Source organism: Cherax quadricarinatus, chromosome 77 (genome assembly GCF_038502225.1).
Source record: "Cherax quadricarinatus isolate ZL_2023a chromosome 77, ASM3850222v1, whole genome shotgun sequence".
Lineage (NCBI taxonomy): Eukaryota > Metazoa > Arthropoda > Malacostraca > Decapoda > Parastacidae > Cherax > Cherax quadricarinatus.
The window spans coordinates 18028194-18055064 of NC_091368.1; the positions used below are offsets into that span (position 1 = coordinate 18028194).

At 40.7% G+C, this 26871-nt stretch overlaps 1 protein-coding gene across 1 annotated transcript in view; it reads left to right on the forward strand.

Moving 5' to 3' along the window:
* The window catches only part of LOC128702063 (probable glutamate receptor), a 129534-nt gene that overhangs the window by 7085 nt on the left and 95578 nt on the right, over positions 1–26871 (forward strand). The window contains exons 2-8 of the mRNA XM_070101508.1: positions 7059–7183; positions 7268–7387; positions 9462–9685; positions 10427–10585; positions 15839–15929; positions 18717–19014; positions 19159–19379. Coding sequence (XP_069957609.1) covers positions 7059–7183; positions 7268–7387; positions 9462–9685; positions 10427–10585; positions 15839–15929; positions 18717–19014; positions 19159–19379 — 1238 coding nt within the window. The remainder of the gene's footprint in view (positions 1–7058; positions 7184–7267; positions 7388–9461; positions 9686–10426; positions 10586–15838; positions 15930–18716; positions 19015–19158; positions 19380–26871) is intronic.

A 26871-nucleotide genomic window follows, 5' to 3' on the forward strand; every position in this document is an offset into this window, starting at 1 on the left:
GATAGATTTGGGACTGATTCTCAGGAAAATGTGCTATTAATAAGGGCGGATATAATTTCCTTACTCTTTACTAATTGGGCTGAATATTATCAAGCATCATTATTATTGTTACTCTTAAAACCATGGGGGAGCGCTAACCCCCTAGAATTATACCGAGCATGTGGAGGGGGGGGAGATGGAAGGCTAAGAGACTATGAAAGCTTGAGGGCTACGAGACTATGGAAGCTTGGGGGCTACGAGGCTATGGGAGCTTCAGGGCTACGAGACTTGAACCTTGACAAGTTGAGGGCTACGAGACTACGAAAGGTTGAAGGCTTCTAGACTATGAAAGGTTGAGGGTTACGAGCTTATGAAAGCTTGAAGGTTACGAAACTATGAGAGCTTCATGGCTGCGAGACTGACAGTTTCAGGGTTACGAGGGGATGAAAGCTTGAGGGCTACTACACTATGAAAGCTTGAGGGCTACTAGACTATGAAAGCTTGAGGATTACTAGACTATGAAAGCTTGAGAGTTACTAGACTATGAAAGCTTGAGGGCTAAGAGACTATAGAAGCCTTAGGGCTATAAGACTATGTAAGCTTGAGGGCTACGAGACCATAAAAAATTCTAGGGCTACGAGACTGTGAAAGGTTGACATCTATGAGTCTCTGAAAGCTTGTTGGCTACGAGACTAAAAGCTTGTTGGCAACGAGACTATAAAAGCTTGTTGGCAACGAGACTATGAAAGCTTGTTGGCAACGAGACTATAAAAGCTTGTTGGCAACGAGACTATAAAAGCTTGTTGGCAACGAGACTATAAAAGCTTGTTGGCTACGCGACTATAAAAGCTTGTTGGCTACGAGGCTATGAAAGCTTGTTGGCTACGAGACTATAAAAGCTTGTTGGCTACGCGACTATAAAAGCTTGTTGGCTACGAGGCTATGTAAGCTTGAGGGCTACTAGACTGTGAAAGCTTGAGGACTATGTGACTATGAAAGCTTGAAGACTATGTGACTATGAAAGCTTGAGGACTATGTGACTATGAAAGCTTGAGGACTATGTGACTATGAAAGTTTGAGGACTATGTGACTATGAAAGCTTGAGGACTATGTGACTATGAAAGCTTGAGGACTATGTGACTATAAAAGCTTGAGGACTATGTGACTATGAAAGCTTGAGGACTATGTGACTATGTGACTAAGAAAGCTTGCAGGCTACGAGATTGTGGAAGCTTGAAGGCTTTGAGACTACATAAGCTTGAGGGCTACTAGACTATGAGAGCTTAATCACGGGAAGAGTAAATTTTTTAGGAGTGATAAAAAAGGAACATTGAAAAACTATGGAAAAGAATGTCTTCTTACCGAAAAATAGTGCATAATTCTGGCAACAAGTTGATGTAATTAGCTTGTTTCTATCATATTTCTAAGTATGTTTTTCCAGAAATGTAATTTTTTGGTCTTACTGTCATCAAAAAGACATGATGGTATTCGTGCTTTTTTTTTTCAAAAATTATGATTATGTTTCATTCTTAATACACAACATTACTACTACTCTGAAGCCTCCATTCAAATTCAGGGAGTGACAACAGCTCAGTCACCTGTGGGCTGTCAACATGTGTTGAGGTGTGCAACATACTGAAATGTTGCACGTCATGACCATAGAGTTTTACAGAAAATATATGTATAACTCAGGAATAAATTGACATTATTTTCCATTTTTGGCGAAAAATATTTATAGGAGTGTCATTTTTGCACATATTATTGAGTAATGATGGTCCTACTAGCATGTAAACATGATAAATATACTCACAGTAGAATAAAGTAACATAAATGAGATGTTTTTCTAGTCGGCTTGCAGAATGAACTAAAAACCATACGCGGCTGGTTTGTTTAAATAACTCACGCTGTCCTCTCTTATGTACTCATTCTCTCTCTCGTCTCTCTCATTTATTCGTTTAATTTCGTTGACTCACCTCTCACCCTACAATAAGATTACAAATATTTTAAGAACAGTAATGAGTGTACTATATATGCATATTATCACTCTAGGGCACTTTAAATGTCAAAGTATATTAGGTGTGGTTGGGGGTTGGGTAGTTTGGCCTGGCTGGCTGCCATACCTACCACACCTAACTTTTTACAATAAACACTACTCACTTCTCACCCTACATTAAGACTATAAATATTTTTAGGTAAGTAATGAGTGTACTGTGTTTGTATTTTAATTTTTATTGTTTTTTTAAACCTTGTTCTATTGCTAACTTAATATATGTTAGTGTAAACTTATTATCTGACATAAGTGGAAACAAATGGCATTCTGATTTCCGGCGATGTCTGGTGTCCAGCAGCAGCCTGGAACCTAACCTGCCGTGTAAGTGGGGCCCCACTGTATTTACAGTGGTTTGAAAAATGAAAGGGTTGTGAAAATTTTGTAATGTTCTGTTTCTTACCTGTGCCTGAAATATGCTTACCCTTGGCAGCCAGGAGCTGCACCGTAAGATACAAAAAAGTGGTCAGATACAACTACTTGAGACCAGGAGCTACACCTTGCCTTTGTTCTTACGTGTCTTTCAATTTGCTTACCTTCATACACAGAAAATTTATTTCTAATAGATAACCGGAATTATTTTTTTCAATTAAAGCAAACTAAAATGCAAAATTGATTTAATTTACTTTGTACTCAGGTGCTGTACTAAAAAGATGCTAATTTCAAGAACAATTTTGCTGTTCCTCCCAACTGTTCCAGTGTTGCTGTGCCAAGCTAGACAGTCTTGTTTATCTGGTAAGTTACATTATATATACATATATATATATATATATATATATATATATATATATATATATATATATATATATATATATATATACATATATAATTTTGTGTGTACTCACCTATTTGTACTCACCTATTTGTGGTTGCAGGGGTCGAGTCCTAGCTCCTGGCCCCGCCTCGTGTGTGTGTGTGTGTGTGTGTGTGTGTGTGTGTGTGTGTGTGTGTGTGTGTGTGTGTGTGAAATTGCATCACAGCTAATAGAAAAGCATCTAGAAATTCTGGATGACCTACGAGTATATTGTATCAATCACCGTCTGCAGTTTGCCTGAATATATGCGAACTGTAGTGTAGACGACCGGGAAAAAAATCAGATTAGATGAATCCCCATTTATGTGGATTCATGGTCATGAAAGTAGTGTGAGACGCCGGTCATCCATCAGCAGGTACGACCCGGCATATACAGTGAGCGCTGCTTTAAAACACATACAATCAGTTATTGTTTTCTGATGCTTTTTTGGTTTGCTTTGTCGTCGGTGTTTGTATTTGCTTTCCCAAAACGTGGTGGTTATAATTCAAAACACAGTTATTACAGTTTGTCATTTTGTCCCTTTCAGTCGTAAGCCAATAATTTTCTCAAATTTCTCCATATACGTCACTCGAGAACAAATATGGATTGATTAAAATCACGGCACATGCCATGCCTTGAAAAAATTAGCTTTGATGAAGCAAAACTGAAGACGGACAAATATACCATGGATAATATACTATGGATAATATACCATGGATAATATACCATGGATAACATACCATGGATAACATACCATGGATAACATACCATGGATAACATACCATGGATAACATACCATGGATAACATACCATGGATAACATAACATGGATAACATACCATGGATAACATACCATGGATAACATACCATGGATAACATAACATGGATAATATACTATGGATAATATACCATGGATAATATACCATGGATAACATACCATGGATAACATACCATGGATAACATACCATGGATAACATACCATGGATAACATACCATGGATAACATACCATGGATAATATACCATGGATAATATACCATGGATAATATACTATGGATAATATACCATGGATAATATACCATGGATAACATACCATGGATAACATACCATGGATAACATACCATGGATAACATACCATGGATAACATACCATGGATAACATAACATGGATAACATACTATGGATAACATACCATGGATAACATAACATGGATAACATACCATGGATAACATAACATGGATAACATACCATGGATAACATACCATGGATAACATAACATGGATAACATACCATGGATAACATACCATGGATAACATACCATGGATAGCATACCATTGATAATATACCATGGATAATATACCATGGATAATATACCATGGATAATGTACCATGGATAATGTACCATGCATAATATACCATGGATAATATACCATGGATAATATACCATGGATAATATACCATGGATAATATACCATGGATAATATACCATGGATAATATACCATGGATAATATACCATGGATAATATACCATGGATAATATACCATGGTTAATATACCATGGATAATATACCATGGATAATATACCATGGATAATATACCATGGATAGCACATATTATTAGTAAAAATTATTTTCACTTATAATTTATAATATAGTGACAATGGTAAAATAGTGGTGAAGACGGTGTCTTGCCAAATGACTGTCCAGTCGTGGATGTTTGGAATTATACGTACAGGTGTTTTTCGTGTGTTTTATAGACTGTAGCTGCAGACTTAATCATTTAGACACATAAAGCTCAACTTACGTGGTTGTTGTATAATTTCTTGAAAAAATAGCTTAGCTAACGTTAAACAGGTGACAGAAATTAATAAAATAAGTTACAAGAATATTAGGTAACTTGAGTTAAGTTGTACAGTAATGAGCAAACTGAAAATATCAAAATATTTTATCAGATTATTATAAGAACATAAGAAAGGAGGATCACTGCAGCATGCCTGTTGGCCCATACTAGGCAGGTCCTTTACAATCTATCCATAAGAACATGAGAACATAAGAAAGGAGGATCACTGCAGCAGGCCTGTTGGCCCATACTAGGCAGGTCCTTTACAATCTATCCATAAGAACATGAGAACATAAGAAAGGAGGATCACTGCAGCAGGCCTGTTGGCCCATACTAGGCAGGTCCTTTACAATCTATCCATAAGAACATGAGAACATAAGAAAGGAGGATCACTGCAGCAGGCCTGTTGGCCCATACTAGGCAGGTCCTTTACAATCTATCCATAAGAACATAAGAACATAAGAAAGGAGGAACACTGCAGCAGGCCTGTTGGCCCATACTAGGCAGGTCCTTTACAATCTATCCATAAGAACATGAGAACATAAGAAAGGAGGATCACTGCAGCAGGCCTGTTGGCCCATACTAGGCAGGTCCTTTACAATCCATCCCACTGACAAAACATTTGCTCAACCTAATTTTCAATGCTCCCCAAGAAATAAGCTCTGATTACTCTATCCACTCATTTGCAAGTCCCACTCAAATCCAACCCCTCCCACTCATGTACTTATCCAACCTAAATTTGAAGCTACCTAAAGTCCTAGCCTCAATAACCCAACTAGGTAGACTGTTCCACTCATCAACTACCCTATTTCCAAGCCAATACTTTTCTATGTCCTTTCTAAATCTAAACTTGTCTAATTTAAATCTATTACTGCGGGTTCTATCTTGGAGAGATATCCTCAAGACCTTGTTAATATCCCCTTTATTAATACCTATCTTCCACTTGTACACTTCGATCAGGTCTCCCCTCATTCTTCGTCTAACAAGTGAATGTAACTTAAGAGTCTTCAATCTTTCTTCATAAGGAAGATTTCTAATGCTATGTATTAATTTAGTCATCCTACGCTGAATGTTTTCTAACGAATCTATGTCCATTCTGTAAAATGGAGACCAGAACTGAGCTGCATCATCTAGGTGAGGCCTTACTAATGATGTATAAAGCTGCAGTATGACCTCTGGACTTCTGTTGCTTACACTTCTTGATATAAATCCCAATAATCTAGTTGCCTTATTACATATACGCTTAGGCACTGCTGTCTTGGTTTAAGGTTGCTGCTTACCATAACCCCCAAGTCCTTTTTGCAATCCGTATGGCTAAGTTCTACATTATTTAACTTATAAGTGCTAGGGTTATGGACACTCCCGAGCTTCAGAACCTTGCATTTATCTACATTGAACTGCATCTGCCACTTTTCTGACCAAGAATAGAGTTTGTCTAAATCCTTCTGAAGTTCCCTAACATCCACGTTTGAATCAATTATCCTACCTATCTTTGTGTCATCGGCGAATTTGCTTATATCACTAGTAATACCCTCATCAAGGTCATTGATATATATTATAAACAACAACGGGCCTAAGACTGATCCCTGTGGTACGCCACTTGTTACAGATCCCCGCTCTGATTTAACCCCATTTAAGCATATTCTCTGCTTCCTATTAGTGAGCCATGACTCGATCCATGACAGCACTTTTTCCCCAATGCCATGAGCTGCCACTTCTTTTAACAGTCTCTGATGGGGTACTCTATCAAAAGCCTTACTAAAATCTAAATAAACAATATCGAAATCTTTATCATGATCAACGGCCTCAAATGCTTTACTGAAGAAGGTTAATAAATTAGTTAGACAGGAACGGCCTCTCGTGAATCCATGCTGAGTATCATTAGTCAAGCTGTGCTTATCCAGATGGCTTCTTATATTATCAGCTATAATTGACTCTAAGTATTTGCCTGCAATTGAGGTTAGGCTTATTGGGCGGTAATTTGACAGAAACGACTTGTCCCCTGCTTTAAAAATAGGAATTACATTAGCCATCTTCCACATATCAGACACTACACCTGTTTGAAGAGAAATATTAAAAATATTAGTCAATGGTTCACAAAGTTCCATTTTACACTCTTTAAGAACCCTGGAAAAAAGTTCATCAGGTCCCGGGGATTTATTTTGCTTTAACCGGTCTATCTGTTTGATAACCAATTCGGTAGTGAATGTGATATTGCATAATTGATCATCATTAGGCCCACTATGAAAATTAATTATACCTATCACTCCATTAGTATGCACAAAATATAAATATAATTTAAAACAAAATTCACTTCATTCGTAAGTCTGGCTAAATTGCATGACACATATAAATGAATTATTTTATAATTATTTTGAAGTCATAAAATATTTTTCTTCCCTAGTTGACCACAGTGCACTAACACTGGTAAAGGAGGCGATGAGAAGCATGTTGCATGACTGGTGTCAGGTTAAGTGCTCCCTCATCCTTATTTCTGATCACAAAACCTCGACCACATCCTTCCTCGAGGTGAGTCATTTTTGTCTATTAATGCAATCTGTCAACCACTCGTATGCATCTCGTGTTTTATTAAGAGTTTTCCTTGAATTTCAGCTTCAAATAGAGCAGTTATGGGCTCCGTGGGGCGTTACAGTATTTGAAGTAGAAGCAGAGAGTAATGATGCCAACGTTACTCATGCGCAGCTCTCCTGGGTGATCACCAAGGCTCGGCTGGTAGGTCACACTCACGTTACTACTGAGGCTGGTAGGTCACACTCACGTTACTACTGAGGCTGGTAGGTCACACTCACGTTACTACTGAGGCTGGTAGGTCACACTCACGTTACTACTGAGGCTGGTAGGTCACACTCACGTTACTACTGAGGCTGGTAGGTCACACTCACGTTACTACTGAGGCTGGTAGGTCACACTCACGTTACTACTGAGGCTGGTAGGTCACACTCATGTTACTACTGAGGCTGGTAGGTCACACTCACGTTACTACTGAGGCTGGTAGGTCACACTCACGTTACTACTGAGGCTGGTAGGTCACACGTTACTACTGAGGCTGGTAGGTCACACGTTACTACTGAGGCTGGTAGGTCACACATGCGTTACTACTGAGGCTGGTAGGTCACACACGTTACTACTGAGGCTGGTAGGTCACTCTCACGTTACTACTGAGGCTGGTAGGTCACAGGTTACTACTGAGGCTGGTAGGTCACACTCACGTTACTACTGAGGCTTGTAGGTCACACGTTACTACTGAGGCTAGTAGGTCACACGTTACTACTGATGCTGGTAGGTCACACTCACGTTACTACTGATGCTGGTATGTCACACACTACTGAGGCTGGTAGGTCACACTCACGTTACTACTGAGGCTGGTAGGTCACACTCACGTTACTACTGAGGCTGGTAGGTTACACGTTACTACTGAGGCTGGTAGGTCACACTCACATTACTACTGAGGCTGGTAGGTCACACGTTACTACTGAGGCTGGTAGGTCACACGCTACTACTGAGGCTTGTAGGTTACACTCACGTTACTACTGAGGCTGGTAGGTCACTTTCACATTACTACTGAGGATGGTAGGTCACACGTTACTACTGAGGCTGGTAGGTCACCCTCACGTTACCACTGAGGCTGGTAGGTCACGTTACTACTGAGGCTGGTAGGTCACGTCACTACTGAGGCTGGTAGGTCACGTTACTGCTGAGGCTGGTAGGTCACACTCACGTTACCACTGAGGCTGGTAGGCCACACTCACGTTACTACTGAGGCTTGTAGGTCACACTCACGTTACTACTGAGGCTGGTAGGCCACTCACGTTACTACTGAGGCTGGTAGGTCACACTCACATTACTACTGAGGCTTGTAGGTCACACGTTACTACTGAGGCAGGTAGGTCACACTCGCGTTACTACTGAGGCTTGTAGGTCACACGTTACTACTGAGGCTGGTAGGTCACTCTCACGTTACTACTGAGGCTGGTAGGTCACTCTCACGTTACTCCTGAGGCTGGTAGGTCAGGTTACTCCTGAGGCTGGTAGGTCAGGTTACTCCTGAGGCTGGTAGGTCACACTCACGTTACTACTGAGGGTTGTAGGTCACACTCACGTTACTACTGAGGCTGGTAGGTAACTCACACGTTACTACTGAGGCTGGTAGGTCACTCACAGTACTGAGGCTGGTAGGTCACACTCACGTTACTGAGGCTGGTAGGTCACTCACGTTACTACTGAGGCTGGTAGGTCACACTCGCATTACTACTGAGGCTTGTAGGTCACACTCGCATTACTACTGAGGCTTGTAGGTCACACGTTACTACTGAGGCTTGTAGGTCACACGTTACTACTGAGGCTGGTAGGTCACTCACGTTACTACTGAGGCTGGTAGGTCACACTCACATTACTACTGAGGCTGGTAGGTCACATATTTATACTGAGGCTGGTAGGTCACACTCGCGTTACTACTGAGGCTAGTAGGTCACACTCTACTACTGAGGCTGGTAGGTCACTCACACTGAGGATGGTAGGTCACACTCACGTTACTGAGGCTGGTAGGTCACTCACGTTACTACTGAGGCTGGTAGGTCACTTTCGCATTACAACTGAAGCTGGTAGGTCACTGTTTACTACTCAGGCGCATACGTCATTCACTTTGTTACTGACGTGAAGTAGGTTACTTCCCCATTACTGCTAATATTAGTATGTTAGTTTCACATTAATACTGAGGTGGGTAGATTACTTGCGATAATGTAACGAATATATTATTTTCACATAACTACCATGTTAACTTCAACAGTTGCAAAAGGCATCGTGGAGCTTAATGGTGGTGATGGTGAGCAATGACGCATCCTTTATGACCCAGCTCACCGAGAGCTCTCTTAAGAATGGAGTGTTTGTGTGGTCAACGAGGCTCCTTGCCGTCACTAGCCTGCCGCTCTCACAGCTCCAGACACTTCACAAGTTCTTCTCCATGACCAACTCCATGTTGCTTACTGTGGACACCACTACACTCTATATGAGGTTATGATTTCCACTAATTAGTGTATGGGGGAAAAATAGATAATTTTCTTTCCTTAAAGAATACACACATAAGCTGCACATTGGAGAAAGAAACATATCACGACTTTTCGGTCTGAATTGGACAATTAACTAATCGCACCAAGACTGATATAAACGTCGTCATAAGTTTCGTTCCTTTATGTGTGAGATATTTGTGTATTTTTCCCGTCATGGTATTGTACCTTTTCTTTTTTTGTTAAAGAATTCTTCTTTACTATATTTTTCCACATTTTAACCTTTCTTTAGTAAAACTGAAATTCAGTCATCAAAAATATATCTTAATCCTTTTTTATTTTTACAAGCTTGATTTTAATTCGAAATTTTATTTTCAGAGAAAATGAAAACACTCAGTATTATTCTCACGACTAATTATGACTCAATACAGTTTTCAGATATATGTACACATGCCGTACAACCTTCATGGTACCCAGGCGCTGAAGATTGCTACCTGGACACCTGGAAAAGGGTTCACTCTCACCACCGATCTCCCTCTCTTTCCTGAGAAGTTCTCTAAGTATGGAAATTTTATGAGAATCCGTGGGATGTTTTGAATAATACAAAGAACTATAAAAAAATAATTTTTAGTAAGAAATTGTTTATTTAATAATATTTGTATCATATGGTAAACTTATTTATATTTCATAAGATTTAGAGCAGTTTAAAAGTAAATTGTATTTGTATCACATTGTATGAATTTTGCAGATTTTCCCATCGGCCGAATCTAGTGGTAACTGCTGAGGAGTTTCCGACGCAGAAAGCAGTTATGGTGAGAGACATTCATGCCCCTGGAGGACAGCGCCTCACATTCCTCGGCTCCATGTCTAACGTCATCGATTTTATAGCTAAAGGTGTTAATTTCTCGTAAGTAAAAAATACAAATGAAGATATACATGTTTCTAGTTGGGTAGTTTAACCATGACACTGCCATTAAATAATACCAGTCATCAATGTTACGTCTGAACCAGAGAGACCTTTAATGTTATTACACTGCTGTCTCATTCCTCTCATATCGGATCCTTCTCGCCTCAAATTTACTAATTCTATCTCTGTTACCTTCACAGTGTCAGCCACCTGACTCTCACCACTAGATTTACACTCATTTCCTTTATAAATGTCTTCATCTGTGCATATATGTCTTTACACAGTGTTTATTGAGGCTTCAATCTGGGTCATGAAATCTCGCCAAACAATACAGACCTGTAATTGCAAATTTTAACAGGGCTCCGCGAGTCATGGGGATTCTCTGGCAACAGGAAGCAAATATATTCCCTGTAAACCTCTTCCAGGGAAAACATTCGATATGTCAGCTGTGTGAACATAAGGGTTCATGGCAAACTTAATATATCACCAAGTTTCTCTGTCAAGACAGGTCCTGTCGTCAGATAATTATTCAGACTAGCGAAATTCCGTGACAAACTTGCGCTGTAAATATACACGAAATGTAAATGGTGGATTAAGAATCCTTAAACCCATGATTTATGAGTCATTGACCTGTTGGTTTTGTCACTGATCACCAACTCAGTGAAGATGTTGTCCAACTACTCTCATGTGATCTTGTCACACACCGTCAGCAGCTCTGGATTCTTCTATAGCTCGTGAATCTGAGCTTTAATATGGCGGAAGCCAAGACAACACCACCATGCCAGCCGGAGAAAAATATCTGTTCCTACATAACTGTGCAATCTTCTAAAACTGTTAAGATACTTTAATGACATTGTAAAGCGGAATACTTGGTACTGTGGTGGTACCTGAGGTACCTGTACTGTGGTACCTAAGGTACCTGTACTGTGGTGGTACCTGAGGTACCTGTACTGTGGCAGTACCTGAGGTACATGTACTGTGGTGGTACCTGAGGTACATGTACTGTGGTGGTACCTGAGGTACCTGTACTGTGGTGGTATTTGAGGTACTTATGCAGTGGTGGTACCTGAGGTGCTTGTGCTGTGGTGGTATCTGAAGCACCTGTACTATGGTGGTATCTGTAGAAAATGTACTGTGGTGGTATCTGAGGAAAATGTATTGTGCTGGTATCTGAGATACCTGTACTGTGGTGGTACCTGAGGCACTTGTACTGTGGTGGTACCTGAGGCACTTACTGTGGTGTTGTCAGAGGTGCCTGTACGGTGGTGGTACCTTAGGTGTTTGTACTGTTGTGATACCTGAATTGCTTGTATTGTTGTGGTATCTGAGGTACCTGCACTGTGATACTTGTACTGTGGTGGTATCTGTGGTACTTGTACTATGGTGGTATCTGAGGTACTTGTACTGTGATGGTATCTGAAGTACTGTGATGGTATCTGAAGTACTGTGGTGGTATCTGAGGTACTGTGGTGGTATCTGAGGTACTTGTACTGTGGTGGCATCTGAGGTACTTGTACTGTGGTGGCATCTGAGGTACTTGTACTGTGATGGTATCTGAAGTACTGTGGTGGTATCTGAGGTACTTACACTGTGGTGGTATCTGAGGTTCTTGTACTGTGGTGGTACCTGATGTACCTGTACTGTGGTGATATCTGATATCTAAGTAATCATGTTGTCATCCATCAAATAATGTCACCTAGAAGCAATACTACCACTAGAGGTATAAGAACGAGTGTTGAATACCCCACAACATTATTTTTATTATTTTATTATCACACTGGCCGATTCCCACCAAGGCAGGGTGGCCCGAAAAAGAAAAACTTTCACCATCATTCACTCCATCACTGTCTTGCCAGAAGGGTGCTTCACACTACAGTTTTTAAACTGCAACATTAACACCCCTCCTTCAGAGTGCAGGCACTGTACTTCCCATCTCCAGGACTCAAGTCCGGCCCGCCGGTTTCCCTGAACCCCCTCATAAATGTTACCTTGCTCACACTCCAACAGCACGTCAAGTATTAAAAACCATTTGTCTCCATTCACTCCTATCAAACACGCTCATGCATACCTGCTGGAAGTCCAAGCCCCTCGCACACAAAACCTCCTTTACCCCCTCTCTCCAACCTTTCCTAGGCCGACCCCTACCCCGCCTTCCTTCCACTACAGACTGATACACTCTTGAAGTCATTCTGTTTCGCTCCATTCTCTCTACATGTCCGAACCACCTCAACAACCCTTCCTCAGCCCTCTGGACAACAGTTTTGGTAATCCCGCACCTCCTCCTAACTTCCAAACTACGAATTCTCTGCATTATATTCACACCACACATTGCCCTCAGACATGACATCTCCACTGCCTCCAGCCTTCTCCTCGCTGCAACATTCATCACCCATGCTTCACACCCATATAAGAGCGTTGGTAAAACTATACTCTCATACATTCCCCTCTTTGCCTCCAAGGACAAAGTTCTTTGTCTCCACAGACTCCTAAGTGCACCACTCACTCTTTTTCCCTCATCAATTCTATGATTCACCTCATCTTTCATAGACCCATCCGCTGACACGTCCACTCCCAAATATCTGAATACATTCACCTCCTCCATACTCTCTCCCTCCAATCTGATATTCAATCTTTCATCACCTAATCTTTTTGTTATCCTCATAACCTTACTCTTTCCTGTATTCACCTTTAATTTTCTTCTTTTGCACACCTTACCAAATTCATCCACCAATCTCTGCAACTTCTCTTCAGAATCTCCCAAGAGCACAGTGTCATCAGCAAAGAGCAGCTGTGACAACTCCCACTTTGTGTGTGATTCTTTATCTTTTAACTCCACGCCTCTTGTCAAGACCCTCGCATTTACTTCTCTTACAACCCCATCTATAAATATATTAAACAACCACGGTGACATCACACATCCTTGTCTAAGGCCTACTTTTACTGGGAAATAATTTCCCTCTTTCCTACATACTCTAACTTGAGCCTCACTATCCTCGTAAAAACTCTTCACTGCTTTCAGTAACCTACCTCCTACACCATACACTTGCAACATCTGCCACATTGCCCCCCTATACACCCTGTCATACGCCTTTTCCAAATCCATAAATGCCACAAAGACCTCTTTAGCCTTATCTAAATACTGTTCACTTATATGTTTCACTGTAAACACCTGGTCCACACACCCCCTACCTTTCCTAAAGCCTCCTTGTTCATCTGCTATCCTATTCTCCGTCTTACTCTTAATTCTTTCAATAATAACTCTACCATACACTTTACCAGGTATACTCAGCAGACTTATCCCCCTATAATTTTTGCACTCTCTTTTATCCCCTTTGCCTTTATACAAAGGAACTATGCATGCTCTCTGCCAATCCCTAGGTACCTTATCCTCTTCCATACATTTATTAAATAATTGCATCAACCACTCCAAAACTATATCCCCACCTGCTTTTAACATTTCTGTCTTTATCCCATCAATCCCGGCTGCCTTACCCCCTTTCATTTTACCTACTGCCTCACGAACTTCCCCCACACTCACAACTGGCTCTTCCTCACTCCTACAAGATGTTATTCCTCCTTGCCCTATACACGAAATCACAGCTTCCCTATCTTCATCAACATTTAACAATTCCTCAAAATATTCCCTCCATCTTCCCAATACCTCTAACTCTCCATTTAATAACTCTCCTCTCCTATTTTTAACTGACAAATCCATTTGTTCTCTAGGCTTTCTTAACTTGTTAATCTCACTCCAAAACTTTTTCTTATTTTCAACAAAATTTGTTGATAACATCTCACCCACTCTCTCATTTGCTCTCTTTTTACATTGCTTCACCACTCTCTTAACCTCTCTCTTTTTCTCCATATACTCTTCCCTCCTTGCATCACTTCTACTTTGTAAAAACTTCTCATATGCTAACTTTTTCTCCCTTACTACTCTCTTTACATCATCATTCCACCAATCGCTCCTCTTCCCTCCCGCACTCACTTTCCTGTAACCACAAACTTCTGCTGAACACTCTAACACTACATTTTTAAACCTACCCCATACCTCTTAGACCCCATTGCCTATGCTCTCATTAGCCCATCTATCCTCCAATAGCTGTTTATATCTTACCCTAACTGCCTCCTCTTTTAGTTTATAAACCTTCACCTCTCTCTTCCCTGATGCTTCTATTCTCCTTGTATCCCATCTACCTTTTACTCTCAGTGTAGCTACAACTAGAAAGTGATCTGATATATCTGTGGCCCCTCTATAAACATGTACATCCTGAAGTCTACTCAACAGTCTTTTATCTACCAATACATAATCCAACAAACTACTGTCATTTCGCCCTACATCATATCTTGTATACTTATTTATCCTCTTTTTCTTAAAATATGTATTACGTATAACTAAACCCCTTTCTATACAAAGTTCAATCAAAGGGCTCCCATTATCATTTACACCTGGCACCCCAAACTTACCTACCACACCCTCTCTAAAAGTTTCTCCTACTTTAGCATTCAGGTCCCCTACCACAATTACTCTCTCACTTGGTTCAAAGGCTCCTATACATTCACTTAACATCTCCCAAAATCTCTCTCTCTCCTCTGCATTCCTCTCTTCTCCAGGTGCATACACGCTTATTATGACCCACTTCTCGCATCCAACATATATCTATATAATTCGGCAAAACAGAGCGCCTTTGTCGCTCAAACTCTCCTGTTAGATCGACGTATAATGAGTGTACACTGAGCTAGAATGGGCTTGAATCTAAGTCAAGTAAAGAGACTTGGTGTAAAGAGAGCGTGTGTCACCACTGCCATTCACAGTCTCCTATATTCCAGATCCCTCATGTCTCAGCCAACGAATATGTCTTTTGGCTTTCTCTTTTCTGTCTACGAACATGCAACATTATCTCGTCGAAGAGTTCTAAAACCATAATGTGAATCCTTTAGTAACCAGGAAATATTCTTTTTCGCCTGGGAGGCGGCATGAGGCCCAGTAAATACAGTAGTACACGGAAATAACATATGTGAAACAACTTGAAGTCTTGTTTCAGGAAACAGTGACATATAACATACAATATTACGGGAAAAATCTAATCCAACCCCATAATCCTCAGGCCATTTAAAATTTCACGATCAGCAATATAATGTTAGGAAGTATATTCATTAAATAATTTCACTGCAAAAGAAATATTGTAAATACTTAGCCAAATTTAAAGAAAATAATTTGATACTGGTTTTCGTAATGAAAAAATCCAACAGATTTACATACGTGAGACCTGCAGACAGATTATGGGGCGCCAGACAGTTGGATGGATCCTGGACAGGTATGGTTGGAATGCTCATGAAGAAGGTAAGTATAGCTGCCAGGACGTTTATGTTATATATAAAAAAAATTATTAACACATCGCCGTTTCCCACTGAGGCAGGGTGACTCGAAAAAGAAGAAACTTTCATTATTATTCACTCCATCACTGTGTACCCAGAGGCGCGCCTACACTACAATTAAACTGCAACATATTCCCGCCCATCCTTCAGAGTTCCGTGACTGTACTTCCCATTTCCAGGACTCAAGTTCGGCTAACCAGTTTCCCTGAATCCTTCATAAATGTTACTTTGCTCACACTCCAACAGCAGGTCAACTTGTAAAACCCATTTGTCTGCCTTCCACTACAAATTCATTAGTCCTCCAAGCTATTTTCTTTTCTCTCAACCTCTCTAAATGCCCGAACCACCTCAATAACCCCTCCTCAACCCTTTGGATAATACTTTTAGAAATCCCGCACCTCCTAATCTCCAAGCTACGGATTTTCTGCATATTATCCACATCGCGCATTACCATCAGACACGACATCTCCACGGCCTCCAGCCTTCATGGAAAAAGACAAAAATGCAGTATAATGTTATTTTTTATTGACTACATTTTGTCCAGTCACTGGGTTTTATCATGTCAGTAAACAGATCTACCTGAGTCATGGTTCAAAGATCTTGGAGTCATTACTCATCTGTATAACAATATCAACCAGATCCACGGCTTTTACAACATAGCTGGACCGCTGTCCAGGAAAGTTCTTCATCGTTATCCTACACAACATATGCAGATGCCCATCCCGTTCAGGTCCGTCTCAGATCCAACCTCCCCAATATTCTCCATGTGACTCTTGCACTCCTTGCCCAGGTATATCTTTTTATTGACTTGATAATGCCCACTGTGTGGGCGAAACGTAGTCAATAAAGAATCGCATTATACTACATTTCTTTTTTTTTCATCGTATTAGCATTTTATACTATTTATCTCCATGTACATGATGACAACCTGTGCTTGCGGTCGACCTCTGTGGATTTGAATATATTTTTACCGAGGCTTAACTCACTCGTCCCGTCTATTAAATTCACAGGGGAAAAAATTAGTCTACAAGCTCCCAGTTCTAGATGTTTTGATCCACCTCTTAGATAAAAATTTAAAGTTCCCAGTATATAGGAAAATCATTTATGTTTGTTTCAACATCAATTACCATTCTAACCATGAAGGAAGGGTAAAAAGGAATCTTTCTCGCTATCTTATACAAGATTTCCGTGTTTACAGCCCTTATGAGTATCTTTTGACATTGCAGTAAAACTACGGTACCCTAAGGAGTTTGTAGAAAAAAGCTTAGTTGACTTATAAAACTGAACCTAGGTTAACCCCTCAGGTTAAGAATGTGTTAGTTCGCCCATACAAGCAATCTTGAACAATTTAAGGATGTTTAAAAGTATTTTGACAAAGAATTCCCCCTAAAATCAGCATGGACGTCGGACAGACTTGTAAGGCCCTTCATGTTAGGTTAGCACAAGACCGATACCTGATCCGAAAAGCAAAAGAATCTAATGCCATATTCGATCTCTCACTAGCTTGCAGTAACCCTACAAAGTGGTCTAGAGTCAAAAGTTTAATTCCCAGCTCATCTTGGCTGGAAAAAAATATCTTAGACTGGGCAATTATAGAACACGATAACCTTTCACCATATAATAATAGATAAGGATTGTTCATACTTGATTTATTTATACTTTAAGCTGTGTATAACCTTAATCCAGATTAGTATATGAATGCTTTAGACTGTCTTAAATTGATGTTTTGGTGTCTGCTCACCTGCTAACTCTGTGTTAGATCACTGTCTCCAAAAGAGTTATGCTGAGTATTTCATAGTTTATAGAGCTACAGTACCTAAATCTGGAGAGAACACCGTAGGGCCCTGTGAGATGAGTTAGGGACCAATTTTTATGCTAGTATCCACTGTCCATTCTCTTTAACTCCTGTTTTCTGGATAGATAACTGTGAAGCAATGTATACCATGTTTAGCCTGTTATCAAACGGATTAAAAATTGGATATCTATATAAATTAATAATTCGTTGTTATTTAGATAACATGATTTTAATAATGAGAAATTTCAATAGTCATGGAAGTTTCTATTAAACTGAATGAGGTTTTCTCCTATAAATTTCGTTAACTAAAAAATAAATAATTTTGATTGCAAACATAAACCAAGAATTTTCTGTTAAGTACATTTGATTTAGGTAACTAATTCGACAGTTATATGTATATATATGTCGTGCCGAATAGATCAAACTTACTATTTTGGATTAAATGTCAACGTCTTCTTGCCGAATAAGGGAACTAAAAATTTGTATATGCAAAAATTTCGCAAAAAATCATCCTGAACCTAACAAAAAAATATATTTCAATGAGTTTCTTTATTATTAAATTATTGTAAACTTACCTAAAATATATTTAATTGCATTAGACTAAATTAAATTGCGCTTGTTATAATAAGGTTAGGTAAGTTTTCTAAGGTCCTTTTGGTACATAATTATTAATTTTTGCATTAATGTAAATGAAATAAAAATATATCTTTAAACTGATAGGAGAAAATTTTAGGAAGGACTTAATTTTAAACGAGTTCTTGTTAATTGACCAATTTTACCTATTCGTCACAACATATATATATATATATATATATATATATATATATATATATATATATATATATATATATATATATATATATATATATATATATATATATATATATATATATATATATATATATATATATATATTATATGTATATATGTATATAAATTAATCATGGACATCCTTAGGAAGCAGACATCGCTCTAGGTCCGTTTGGCACGAGCACAGATCGAGCTGAGGTGGTAGACTTCACTACTCCTATATGGATAGATGAATGGAGAATCCTTGCGGCAAAAGGTCGCCCGGAGGTCAACCCGTGGGGATTCTTGTTCCCTCTGACAGCATATGTGTGGATGGGCATTCTGGGGTCGCTAATGATGCTGCCTACTATTATGTTTCTTTCCTCATCATTTTTCATCGAGAAATTGACACAAAGCATTTGGATGAGTTACACCTTCAGTTTTCTACGCATCTTGCTTCAACAGGGTAAATAGTTTCCTTATTCAGAATGTTTATTAATGCCTTTCATGCAGTTTTTAAATTGTGGGATCTTTGACCATTTCTGAATATACAATATGAAATTTAATAGGCTTATTTGATTTCATATAGCTATTATTGACTTTGCATCAGACTTTAATGTGTCTTTGGTGAGATGGTGGTGGGAGCGAGTGTTACTGGTGGTGTGGATGATGGTAACACTGGTGGTGACCAGAAGTTATTCCAGCAATCTCATGGCTCTCCTGGCTGTCAGATATATCTCTCAACCCTTCCAGTCTCTTAGGAACGTCCTGGAACATCCATCTGTAGCCATGATATGGCAGAAAAATTCTGTAAACGTCCAATATATACGTGTACGTCTTAGATAAGTTAATAAGTTTTTACAAGATAATGAGATAAATAATATTAAACATTTTCCAGCATGTTAGTGATCTCATGTGTTTATATATTCTAACATTTTTAGTACATAAGTGAAAATGTTTTTATAAGTAATTAGCAGTAGGTCACTCTACATTTCTTTAGGGCTATCCTAGGATGTAGAGTGACCTATTGAGGTCGTAACCCGCCTGGGTACAGTGGTACAAGGTACACATAGGTGGTTCTAACATGTTGATTGCAACTAGTTTAGTGGTTTAATGAATCAGGTTGTTGGTAATATTATGATGATAATGATATTAGCGGATGATAGTTGATAATATTGACAGGAATGGCATTAAAATTAAGAATAGCCTAGTTATTATGAGAAAGGAAGCCTGAATAGGAGAATTTACACAGGCATATTAACTGACACAGAATATTTCCTGAATATTCTGGAAGGTTCTGCTACACCGGTTGGCAAATGGGGGATTTTTTTTCCTATTTCATTAGTTAGACATGACCTGTTCCCAGCAGTTAGAAGCTTAGGGTTGGCTATTAACTATCTCCTAGTATTTTACCTCATGTTATGTGCAGTCTGTGAGACCTACTCCATCCGACTCCATATGGGGTGGTGGGCATCCCACTTACCTCTGAGACTGGCTAGTGCCACCATACTACCACAATCAGAAAACTTTCCCTACTTCTCCTGTTGTTGCCTCTGCAACATTACACAGCTCCTGATGACGCACTGAGAAGTGTGAAAGTACTTGAGCTCAAGAATTCCATCACCCGTGGCTTGTCTTGCGTGCGCACGCCCACACACACACACACACACACACACACACACACACACACACACACACACACACACATACACACACACACATACACACATACACACACATACACACACACACATACACACACACACATACACACACACACACACACACACACACACACACACACACACACACACACACACACACACACACACACACACACACACACACACACACACATACATACACACACACACACACACACACACATACATACACACACATACACACACACACACACACACATACATACACACACACACACACACATACATACACACACACACACACACACACACACACACACACACACATACACACACACACACACACACACACACACACATATATATGAAATTCAATTTAAATACACGTGGCTGTGTGTAAGGCTTCGAGAAGTCTATTCATACAAAGCTGGGTAGTTCAGGCAGTGGAAATACCTCTGATTAATATTTGTATTTATCAAATGAAAAATATTCATTTACGATATATCGAAATATTTTATATTTAAGGATATTATTGTATAACTGAGTATTATATTATCACTTGATTTTTTTCATTTTCACAGTATACTGAAACTTGTCTTTTTTTTAAAGTCTGTAAACTCAGGTGTTTACCGCGAAGTAGCAGACATGGAGACTAAAGGAAGGTTTGTGAATCTGGAATATTCAGAGTTTCCCAGAAGCGTCGAGACAATGGTGAGGCCCAACCACTTTGTGATGGTCGACGTGGACGTCAACGTCAGGAATCTTATGGGATACGACTTCTCTAAAACAGGTCTACAACAATGAGAAAACATTAACTCTCAAACTGGAATTTCTGAAACATCATCACTCATACTCACTTGTAAACTATGTAGAGAACGTAACATTTGTTTAATATCTTTAAGTAAAAATGTTACTTGTACTCAAAAGGTAAACTACATTTAATCGATCATTCTTGATATTTTTATCTTGTATACTGTGTATCAATATGTAGCGCACGAGGGAGTAAAAGAAAAATAATCTGATATTTATTACAGTTTTTTTTTGTTTTGCCAATGACACTGCTTGTGCGAGAGTCAAAAGAAAGTTTGCAAAGGTCGGTGCACGAATTTAAGAGGGTGTGTAATTCAAAGGGTGTGAAGTATGGGTTTTAAACATTGCACCGAGAAGGTGGAAGGAGGCAGTGTAAATATCGTGTCTGGAGAGAATGTGTACTGTGACTATTTTGCTAAAAATTCGTAGTCTTGAGATTAGAAGATGGTAGGGGGTTCTAACAGTCTTATACAGAGATTAGTAAAGAGTGTTAATAAGATGGTGTGGATATTTAGAGATTGGAACAAAAAAGAATGACTTAGAGGGTGTATAAATCTGTAATTGAGGGATAACGGGCCATGGGTCGTCCTAGGAAAGGCTGGAGGGAGGGATAAAGAATGTTTTGTATGCGAGACTAAGACATCTAACAGGAATGTGTAAACATGTTAGATTAAGAGTGGAAGCAAGTGGATATTATGACATGGCGTGCTCTTGAAGTTTAGTCGAAGTAACATTTATGAAAGGATTCAGAGAAACCAGTTAACTGTAGTCCTGGAGGTGAGAAGAACGCACGCAATCTGATGGAGGGGCATCTGAGCTGTAATGTCGGCACACCTTTGTCAAGAGAGTAATGTAGTGAGTGATGATGGTCTCACATACCACGGTCTGTGGGACATTCTTATTTATAAGTTGAAAAGTTTAGCAGGAAAACGCTGGACCTCTCAGTCTCAGGACCACGGCGCAGGCTCCCTGTCATCCTTTCCGTATATTCAGTTAATCATTCATTATGACTTGAATCGCGTTCATAGACTGTGGCTTTGAATGAGGTGAGGATATATTAATTATGAAGGTTGCTGGAGCTGTGAGAAAAGACAATTGATTCTCAGACAGTGACCTCTGATGTAAACATAACGCAGCAGTAATTTTTAGAATTTTCTTATTTAGAAGCTCTATTGCTCAGCTGTAAATCACTGGACGTTTTTAATACCACTGGGACGAGTGTCCTCGGATCACGGACAACACACAGCTCTGCTGTATGCGTGATATTTGTAGGATCGATGGCTGAGTGGATAAGATAACATGTATCTTGTGTTGTCCTACATCAGTTCATTAGAAAGCATTTTTGTTATAAGACATACAGGTAGGGAACAGGATGAAGTTGGAGCCATCTGTGGGCCAGCATTTTCATTTGATCAACTGACTTTATCTCGTTGACATCATTATGCTGTACAAATGTGTTCCATACTCGAGTCAACCTGGGTATATATGATCTCAGATGGAGTGATGTTCTGGAGAAGGGTACAGCCAGAGTGAAGTTGCTGCTTTCTTCCCGTCTTGTGGCATAAAAGCTTGTTTCACATCCCTCCTATGTTGAAGGCTCTGCTGAAATGACAGATCTATCCAGGATGGGTTCAGGCGAGAGATGAGACGTCTTGCTCTGTTCTCTACTCTGTCAAGCAGTCGCAGATGAGAGGGGGGGGGCAGGCAAACCAAGAAAGTGGAGCATACTCAGGGTGCGAGCGTACTTGTGCCTCGTACAGAATCTTGCAACCCGTACTGTCAAGTAGGGCGAAGTGCTGTAAGCTTCCTGGCTGCTTTGTTTGCAAGATTTACAACATGGTTCTTCATGGTTAGTTTGGAGTCAAATTTCACCCCAAGGATATCAACTTCTTCTCCAGGTGCCAACACCCTCCCATTCATCCTTACTACTGCACCAGCATTACCATCATGGTGCCTAGAGACGATCATCATTTGCGTTTTCTCAGGTGCAAATGTTACTTGCCATCTATTTCCCCAAGCTGATATAGCTCTAAGCTGGTGATTGATGTAGCTTAGAGCAGCTGGCATTTCTCTCTTGGATAAGTGAATGTCAATGTGCAGTCGTCTGCATATGCATGTGATTCTGGGATGAGATGAAGTTCGTTGAAGTAGACATTCCATAACAATGATCCCAGCACGCTTCCCTGTGGAACACTTGCCCCAATAGGATGTCTTGCTGATTCCGTTCCATTGAGAACTACACTTAGAGATCTACCATGAAGGTAATCAGTGAGGAGACATAGCGTAGAGCCTGCAATTCCCAGTGCTTGAAGTTTTGCTAAGAGGCCCTGGTGCCACACCCGGTCGAAAGCACCAGCAATGTCCAGTGCCACCACTCTCTCTCTCTCTCTGTCCCTATATATATATATATATATTATATATATAAATATATATATATATATATATATATATATATATATATATGCAGCAGGCGAAGAACATCTAACCTTACAGGATGTTGTTGTGTATAACCAATGAGGATACCATCGCTCCCAAGGAGGTCAGCACGGCTCAAGCTCTGAAGGACAAACATCCACCCAGGGATCCCAGTACCAACATTGACCTCCCTGACATTGCAGCAGGCGAAGAACATCTAACCTTACAGGATGTTGTTGTGTATAAAGCTGCTATATCATTTCCACAGGGCTCAGCAGGAGGTTCCACCGGTTGAAGGCCTCAACACTTAAAACAAATACTCAATCCAGCACTTGGTGAGGTTTCAGAGAGTCTGCTGTCTGAACTCGCCAAATTTTCCAACCTGTGCCTGGCTGGCAGTGTCCCATAGGCCGTCAGACCCCTTTTCTTTGGTGCCTCAATGTGTGCCCTCCGGGAAAAGATGGAGGAATCAGGCCCATTGCAGTGGGTAACACCCTTCGGCGCCTAGTCGCCAAGGCTGCAGTAAGAAGGGTGAGTCAAGAGGCTGCTGCAATGCTGAAACCAATTCAGCTCGGTATCGGCGTTCAACAGGGCTGTGAAGCAGCTGCCCACGCAGCGCGAGTATATATCAAAAACATGTCCGATGAAAAAGCCTTGGTCAAATTGGACTTTGCCAACGATTTCAACTCAGATGGGATGCTGCTCTCCAAGCAGTTTATATAAACTTTCCTTCCCTTTATCCCTTCATTGAATCGTGTTATAGTGCGACTTCCAAATTATTGTTTGGGGACCATGAAATTGACTCACGTGAGGGCGTGCAACAAGGGACCCTCTCGACCCCTTTATGTTCTGTTTGGTCATCAAGGAAGTCACAGAAACACTCTCCAGCGAGCTCAACATCTGGTTCTTGGATGATGGTACCCTAGCTAGCACTACAGGATTTCTCCTTAAGGACATCAGTAAAATTAAAGACATGGGAGAAAGCCTGGGCCTTTCTTTAACCCCCACCAAATGTGAAATTGTTTCTATACAATCAACAGATGATCCAGAATATTAGCGCCGTTTTACCAGGAGCCATTGATCCAGCCAATAGCACTCTCCTTGGTGCTCCTCTTGGGTCCAGTGCCATCGATCTGATCCTAGAAAAAAGTCTCAGACCTCCGGACGATGGAAAGCAGGATGAAAGACATTGACACACACGATGCCTTCTACCTACTCACCAGGTGCCTGTCAACCCCAAAACTTACCTACTTTCTGAAATACTCTCCAGCCTTCAGCAGTCCAAAACTCAAGGAATATGACTCTCTCCTAAAGACAATGCTAGAGAGTGTATTGAATATTTCCCTTGAAGATGGACAGTGTTTGCAAGCCTCACTTCCGGTCAGGCCTGGGTTGCTAGGAGTACGCAGATCCTCCCAGATTGCTCTACCAGCTTTCCTATCCTCTTGCATAGCATCAAACGAGTTGATAAGACAAATTCTTCTTGATAACCTTAGTGATTCAGCAGGAATACAGGACCCTAGCTATGTCAGTGCCATCACTGAATGGGAGAGACTTCCTGCTCCAGCACCAAACCCTAGTGCAGCACTGGCTCACAGTCAAGCTGGGATGGCCCAATTGCTGAAAAGGTGCTTGCCAACATGCTCAGGGCTGCAACATCAGATAGTGAGACTGCCCGTCTCCAGGCTGTGAGCGCACTTCACTCCGGGGACTTCCTCCAAACAGTTCCAATATCGGCAATGGGTACGCGACTTGACCCTAAGACCCTCCATATTGCAGTGGCTCTGCGCCTTGCTGCCCCAATTCACACAGAATATACGTGCAATTGCGGTGAAGCGCAAGCAGACCAATACGGTCTACATGGCCTTAACTGTTCCAAAACCAAGGGCTAGCATGCAAGACACAATGAGGTCAACGACATCATAAAGAGAACCCTTGCCACAGCTGGATGCCCAGCTGAGAGGGAGCCCCGATCACTAGCAGCCAACAATACCCACAACCCAGTAAACCGCCCTGAGGGGATCACCATCTATCCTTGGAAGAATGGCAAGCTCTTAGCATGGGACTATACCTGTGTATCCACACTGGCTGACACCTACATCCATCACAGTGTTGGGCGACAGGGAGGAGCTGCTGACCACAGGGAGAAGTACAAGATTAGCAAGTACAAGGACATAAGCCAACAGTATCAAATTGTCCCAGTGGGATCAGAGACCTTGGGATCATGGGGAAAAAATGCCACACGTTTCCTCAAAGATTTGGGTTCCAGACTCATCGACACCACCAGGGACTTAAGGGCAGCCACTTTAATGTTCCAGCGCCTCAGCGTAGCCATCCAGAGGGAAAATGCTTGCTGCATACTTGGCTCGCGTCCAACCTCGGAAGAGCTTGAGGAAATTCATGATCTTTAATACATTGTACCATTGTATTCATGTTTGTGTTTTTCTGCACATGTATTCTGTTTATCAATAAATGTTCACACAGAATATAAAATATATAGGGGATGGTAGGAGAAGAAAATATTCAAACAGCTCTGGGGAGAACCTTGAGTTTTCGCTGAGGTACGTTTATTGTCTTCTCTGAGGATGAGGGTCCCCATTCCAGCTATAGAGGTGGTACCTCCCTATACATACTCATTTTATATATATTTTTTTTTTTTTTTTTTTTTATTATCACACCGGCCGATTCCCACCAAGGCAGGGTGGCCCGAAAAAGAAAAACTTTCACCATCATTCACTCCATCACTGTCTTGCCAGAAGGGTGCTTTACACTACAGTTTTTAAACTGCAACATTAACACCCCTCCTTCAGAGTGCAGGCACTGTACTTCCCATCTCCAGGACTCAAGTCCGGCCTGCCGGTTTCCCTGAATCCCTTCATAAATGTTACTTTGCTCACACTCCAACAGCACGTCAAGTATTAAAAACCATTTGTCTCCATTCACTCCTATCAAACACGCTCAAGCATGCCTGCTGGAAGTCCAAGCCCCTCGCACACAAAACCTCCTTTACCCCCTCCCTCCAACCCTTCCTAGGCCGACCCCTACCCCGCCTTCCTTCCACTACAGACTGATACACTCTTGAAGTCATTCTGTTTCGCTCCATTCTCTCTACATGTCCGAACCACCTCAACAACCCTTCCTCAGCCCTCTGGACAACAGTTTTGGTAATCCCGCACCTCCTCCTAACTTCCAAACTACGAATTCTCTGCATTATATTCACACCACACATTGCCCTCAGACATGACATCTCCACTGCCTCCAGCCTTCTCCTCGCTGCAACATTCATCACCCACGCTTCACACCCATATAAGAGCGTTGGTAAAACTATACTCTCATACATTCCCCTCTTTGCCTCCAAGGACAAAGTTCTTTGTCTCCACAGACTCCTAAGTGCACCACTCACTCTTTTTCCCTCATCAATTCTATGATTCACC